This window comes from Babylonia areolata, chromosome 8 (genome assembly GCF_041734735.1).
Source record: "Babylonia areolata isolate BAREFJ2019XMU chromosome 8, ASM4173473v1, whole genome shotgun sequence".
Taxonomy (NCBI): domain Eukaryota; kingdom Metazoa; phylum Mollusca; class Gastropoda; order Neogastropoda; family Buccinidae; genus Babylonia; species Babylonia areolata.
The window spans coordinates 12,478,485-12,485,309 of record NC_134883.1 but is presented as its reverse complement, the minus strand read 5'-3'; the positions used below and the strand labels follow the sequence as shown (position 1 = coordinate 12,485,309).

The 6,825-nt window shown below is 48.7% G+C and overlaps 1 protein-coding gene across 2 annotated transcripts in view; it reads right to left on the bottom strand.

The window, feature by feature from the left end:
- LOC143284539 (potassium voltage-gated channel protein Shal-like) overlaps window positions 1-5,455 on the bottom strand; it is a 255,386-nt gene extending 249,931 nt beyond the window's left edge. Inside the window, exons 1-2 of one of the 2 annotated variants that reach the window (XM_076591292.1) lie at window positions 4,381-5,455; window positions 2,668-4,020 (exon numbers count right to left, since the gene is read on the bottom strand). In XM_076591292.1, coding sequence (XP_076447407.1) covers window positions 2,668-3,773 — 1,106 coding nt within the window. In that variant the 5' untranslated portion in view covers window positions 3,774-4,020; window positions 4,381-5,455. The remainder of the gene's footprint in view (window positions 1-2,667; window positions 4,021-4,380) is intronic. The other variant, XM_076591294.1, reaches the window with a different exon arrangement.
- Between the last annotated feature and the right edge of the window lie 1,370 nt (window positions 5,456-6,825).

The window sequence follows — 6,825 nt, the reverse complement described above, 5'->3', positions numbered from 1 at the left end:
ATTGCTGAAGGGGGTGTGTGGCGTAGCTAGCTCATGGGCAAGCAAGGCAGAAGTGCAGTCCCAAAGCAACAGTGTAAAACCGTAACCCTTCTCCTTTGGCCTGAGACTGATGAAAAGGAGCACCGGGCCTCCACTCTTGGCGTTTGCTAACAGCCGAAGAACCCGGGCATGCGCTTAACATGCGTGTCAATCGTCCCTCTTTCTCCTTAATTAAAAAAAAAAAAAAAAAAACTTTATTTTTTATGCTGAGAGAGAGAGAGAGAGAGAGAGAGAGAGAGAGAGAGAGAGCGGTAGAGAGAGAGAGAGAGAGAGACCGGTAGTGAGAGAGAGAAAGAGATAGAGAGACCGGCAGAGAGAGAGAGAAAGAGAGAGAGAGACCGGTAGAGAGAGAGAGAGACCGGTAGAGAGAAAGAGAGAGAGAGAAAGAGAGAGAGACCGGTAGAGAGAGAGAAAGAGAGAGAGACCGGTAGAGAGAGAGAGAGAAAGACCGGGAGAGAGAAAGGGAGAGAGAGAGAGAGACGGACAGACAGACAGACAGGCAGTCAGACAGAGAAAGAGACAAGAAGAGACAGTGGCAGACGCGGAGAGACAGACACAGCGAGAAATAAACAGAGACACAAAGTCAGGGAAAGAAGACAGAGAGACAGACAGACAGACAGACAGACACACACACACACACACACACACACACACACACACACAGCGTGGGAGAAAGGCAGAGAGGCCCAGATAGAGGAGAAGGACAGAGATGGAGACAATAGCGATAGTGAAGGCAGATACACTGTGGCAGAGAGAGAGAGAGAGAGAGAGAGAGAGAGAGAGAGAGAGAGAGAGAACAGATAGAGACAGGCAGAGACAGAGAGACAGAGGAACAGACACACACACACACACACACACACACACACACACACACACACACACACACACACATTAACTGATTGATTAATTGTGTGTTTTTCATTCATTCATTCATTTACCATTACACTTGTGTCTTATAAAACCTTACGGTTTCATGACAAAATCTATTCGTTCTATTCTATTCTATTCACACACACACACACACACACACACACACACACACACACACACACACACACACACACACAGAGAAAGAGAGAGAGAGACAGAGACAGAGAGAGAGAACTGGAGAAAGGAGAAGGCAACAGAGACAGTTCTGATATCGATCACACGGAAGCTGTGTGTTTCCTCCGTGTTTATTTTCTGCAGGCAAGATGGGTTGGCAAACACTTCTCGCTTGCTTGTTGTAGATGGACCTCCCTTCTCCTTCGTCCTCAAGACGTGAAACGCGTTATTTTATTTTATTTCATTTTTATTTCATTTTATTTTATCTTGTCTTTTTAATGGGCAAGGCGTTTTTGTTTGTTCTTTTGTTTTAAGGATCTATTATTCTGTTTGGTGGGTTTTGGGTTTCATTCATGACCAACAATGAATCACGCATTTGGTAAGTCGTTTGATATGTCTGTGCGTCTATAATTGTGTGTGTGTGTGTGTGTGTGTGTGTGTGTGTGTGTGTGTGTGTGTGTGTGTGTGTGTGTCCGAATATATATACATCTATGTCTCCTCTCCTTCTCTCCTTCATCTCTCTTTCTTTCTCTTCATTAAAACTGGGGCTTTGTACAAAACGTACAGAAAGATAACTACATAAAACCCCCAATGATTGTCATCACAATATCATCACAAATGGTGAGAGAATGCCTTGCAACAAAGGGCATTCTAAGACATAACGCTAAAGCGTAAGAATACTGTCAAGGCTATGTAAAATTATGCATATAAGTAGTCGGCCGCGACTTACAGAGAAAGAGAGACAGACAGACAGAGACAGTTAGAGAGGCAGAGACAGAGAGAGATAGAGAGACAGGCAGACAGACAGACAGACAGAAACATAGAGACAAAAATACACAAGCGCCGAGAGATGCGGATGTATTAAAACAAAAATCATCTGCACCATCATTCTTTTTGCGCTGAAACACACTTCCTATATCCCCCATTCCATGTGTCTCTTACACTGTTGTGTACTTGGGTTTAGTTAACAAACAAACAAAAAAGTTCTTTCTTCATATGTGTACTTGGGTTTAGTTAACAAACAAAGAAACAAAAAAGTTATTTCTTCATATCATCGCTCCAATCATAATTATAAAAACACATTTGCACATAATGAAAGAAGAGAGTTAATGATTAACAAACAATGAAGAGTGGTAACTCTTCATACACAATGTTCACACCTTCACGTCAGTGCTGCTTATGCAGCCGATTCAGATGAAGAAGACAGGGAGAAGAGAGAGACAGAGAGAGACTGTGGGTGGCAGAGAGAGAAACAGAAACAGAACTTAGAACAAGAAGAAGAAGAAGAAGAAGAAGAAGAAGAAGAAGAAGAAGAAGAAGAAGAAGAGAGAGAGAGAGAGAGAGAGAGAGAGAGAGAGAGAGAGAGAGAGAGACAGACAGAAACAGAAACAGAGACCTAGAAGAAGAAACAGAAAGAGGAACTTAGAACAAGACGAAGACAGACAGAAAGACCAACACCCACACAGACGGGAACAGAAACACTACCAACAAAACAAAACAAAGCAAACAAAACAGAGAACACCCCCCCCCCCTCCCCCATAGAACACCACACAATCACACAAAAACAACAACAGCACCACTCACCCCAGTGTGGTCATGGTCACAATGGTGTACCAGAACGCCGCCGGGATGCTGTAGAAGTTGGTGCCCTCCACGTTCTTCTCCGCGTAGAACATGACGGTGGCAAAGATGATGATGGCCATGGTGAGCGAGAAGAGCAGGAAGCCCAGCTCGCTGGCGCACGACTTGAGCGTGTATCCCAGGATGCGCAGCCCTTGCGAATGGCGCGAGAACTTGAAGATGCGGAACACGCGGAAGACTCGGAGGGTGACGAACGCGCCGCTGACGTCGTCGTTGTCAGTGATGACGAGGCCGATGTAGTAGGGGAGGATGGCCACCACGTCGATGATCGACATGACGGAGCGCATGAACTTGCAGCGGTCCGGGGCGGCGTACAGACGGAGGAGGTACTCGGCAGTGAAGATCATGACGCAGGCTGTGTCCAGGCAGAAGAAGGCGATGGCGAAACGCTCGCCGCAGGAGGGCTCCACCTTGGCTCCCAGCACCTTGCCGCACTGAACAGTCTCCACCACGTTCGCCATCACCGACACGGCGATGAAGAACCCCGTGACATAGTAGAAGACCAGAGCGGTCGTGCCGATGTGCGGGTTCTCGAACGCGCGCCACATCTTCTCTCTGAGCGACACGGCAGGGTCAAAGTCACCGTTCTCGGAAGCTTTGTCGTCCATGAGACGCTCCGAGTTTTCCCGTTTACGGTCCCTGTAGTCTTCGTAGCAGCAGTCGCCGATAATTTCTGGCATGATGCCGAAGAAGGCCAGCTCCTCGTCATAAGCAGAGATACACTCGTGTTTGGGGTAATGCAGACGCCCCGTCCGATAGTAATTGAGCACATGACGGAAGAAGTCCGGGTCTCGGTCAAAGAAGTACTCCTTGGTGTCGTCGTCGTAGAAGAACTCTTTCTCGTTGGAGCCGAGGAGCGTGTCGGGGTATTTGTCCAGCGTGGTTCTCCACGTCTCGAACTTCCGGCCGCTGACGTTGATCCGCAGCTTGTCGTCCCCGCGTTTGGAGTCCTCCCGCACGCGGGAGGTGGGGAGGGGGTTCTGGGCGATGGGCACCCACCCGATGGCTGAGGCCCGCGCGAAGGGCAACCAGGCCGCTACCGACGCCATGGTGCCGCCTGAGTTGTTTCCCTTGGCGGCAGAGAAAAACTCAAGGTCCTGTATGAAGACAATTTTGAAGAGTTAGGTGATGAACACGGCCACACGGGAAAAGAGGGGCAAGGAAAAAACGAGGAGAGACTCTCCGGGGGCACAGTACATGAAGGAGTGAGAGAAACACAGGGAGGAACTCGGTGAGTGAGCCTGGCAGTCGGCAGCTTGAGTGGTGGCGGGACGATAACTGGTGCGATGACAAACGCTGACGACATAAAAGATGCAGTTGTTAGCAAGACAAAAATAAGTGAGGTTATGAAAATGTGATAAATAAAAATGGTGTGGTTAAAACAACAGGCTGAAAGGGATGCAGGCAAGAAAATAATTAAGTGAAAGAACTAATAAATACAATGCCAAGAAAAAAGGAAAAAAAACAAAACATATCGCCATGACATTAAATGATGTAGTGTGTATGGTTAGACACGAGTTAGACGAAATAAATTTGGAAGAAGCGGTGGAATATGCATATCAAACATATGAAATTAAAAAAAATACACACATGCACATACACTTCATAATTTACAATAAAAAAGGAAGAAAATATTATTATCCAGCTACAACCCACCCCCTCCGTCCGAGCTCAGTTCGATACCAGAGCTGCTCAGCATCCACTTTTCAGAACTCTGCGGAACACAGTTCGGGGTTTGCCCGAAGGCGGTGGCGGAAAGAATGACAGATGCGCTGGTCAGTGTGTCCAAACGTCCATAAACGCATGGATGGACACGCACACACACACACGTTTCACAGGAACTGGACCTGCTACCACACACAATATATGCAGCACTACTTGTTAGCGCCAGATTGCGGCGATGGGTTTAGGGCCCACGGCTCAGGCACATCAACAGCCCCCAACACAGTAAGCAGCCACAATACACTAGTTCCAGCCCACTCGTCACACACACAAAAAACACTAGTCCATTATTCGCCTCCTGGCCTTGTCTTGCCACTTGTTGGCGGTACACGTTCAGTAATAATCCATATGACACCACCACAACAACGGCGGCGACGACGACGACGACGACGACGATTCAGGGAGGCAGCGGGACGTGGTCAGGGCAAGCGGGGGGGAGGAGGAGGGGGGCGGTGGTGATTAGACGATGGGGCTGGAGGCAGCTGGAAGCGAGAGGCCGGACAGGAGGAGAGCAGGGGGACAGGGGGCCCCCACATTGCGATACATGCAGGTTCCCCAGCACGTTGTCTGTCAGTTCAGCCCCGACCCTCTCTTCTCCCTCCTCGGGTGTTCTCCCTGTCCTCTCTCACACACACTGCCGATCGTTCTGTCAACGCCAGGAGCTGGTGGACCCGGCAAATGGCTGCACTGGAACTTGCAGACGCTCGTCCTCCGCCAGGCTGCTCAGCATACGGTGAGCTAGAGGAGGGGGTTGACGTTCATTGTCCACCCCACACCCTTCACTTCTCCACTCCTCTCTCCTCTCCTCCAGTGACACGCCGTCACACGATTCCACAGGTAAGCCAGGAGAAGGACGGGGGGAGAGGCAAGCCCCCCCCGTTCGGTTAGTTTCAAAAGCACAGACACAACGACGGACACTCTCTCTCTCTCTCACACACACACGGTAGCAGCAAAGACTGGGGAAGAAGAGAAGTCTATTGTGTGGTCTCTGGCTGTTGGCTGCTTTCCGACCTCGCCGCAGCCGTGTGCCGTGTCGTACCGTGCCGTGCCGTGCCGTGCTGTGATGTGCTGCTGCGTGCCGTCATGCGGGCCCGAAGTGTAGTGTATTGTGGTGCTGGGGATACGGACGCAGCGGCACTGACTTCAGTATTGCAGCACGCTTTTGTGCTAGCGGGTTGGCGTTATGCTGCGCTGTGCGAGCGAGCTGTTGCATAGATATTCCCAACTGGTGCCAACGCCTGCAGCTCTCTTGCCGCTCCTGCAAATGATGCCCGTGGGTGAAGAGAAAGGGGGGGGGGAGAGGGGTAGGAGCTGTGGTGGATGGGGGGCAGTGAGGGGGTGGGGGGCAGGGAAGGGGGTTGAGGGATGAAGGTAGGTTAGAAGGTGAAAGGGAGCGAGGATGATGTTAGGTGTGCGATGGACGGACATGAGCAGTTCGGCGGCGGGGGAGGAGGGGAGGAAGGGAGGGGTGGGAGGGGGGGGGAGAAAAGGAGGGTGGTGGTGTTGCTATATATACGTACATTATACACAATCATGTTGCAGTCTCTTCGGGCGGTCTGTCTTTATTGTCCCTCGGTGGAGGAAATGATAATGAATCAGATCGATAAGAGCTAGCCTTGTCCACCGGGATGATAATTTTTTTTTAAGCGCATCATTGTCAAACTGGGTCAGCCTATCAGCGAATTTCGACAAAAAGTCATTCAGGTCAATTAAACCAGATTCTGTTGGTCTGTTTGTTTGTCCAACTTCGACTGGTTTGGCTTGGTTTCACAATGCTGTTCGACAAAGAATCTAAAAATGGAGTTATTTGTCCATATGTGAACACACACACACACACACACACACACACACACACACACGAGTGGGCGTGTACTCACATACATATGCATGTGTCCGTCTTTGAATCGTACTCACACTAGAAACTAAACCTAGATGTGGGTGAACACAACTGCAATGGAGCGTGAATTCTGTGAGCAACTGGTCAGCTGTTGCAACAGGCAATGCTACCACATGATATATCTGTTTCAGCAACAGACTGCTGTTGCATACTGTGAAAAAATTTATAAAATTTAAAAAAAAATTGAAAGAGAGAGAGAGAAAGATCACTGCCGTTCCCAAGAAGACGACGAAGAAGAAGAGTAATAATCATAGTAAGGAAATCAACTACAACTACCCACAAAAAACAGTTATGTATATTGATTTATATAAAACACTTTTCACGTACAAATTCACTGATATGTCTTCCTCAAAATAAAAGCGTGTCACCACTGTCTAACGCTACATTTTGTCCTTATTCTACATCATTCTGGTCTCTATGTTTTGTATGTTTTCGTCTACCTCTTGGATTAGGATTTCCCGCAGGTTTTTGCCAAAAATCGA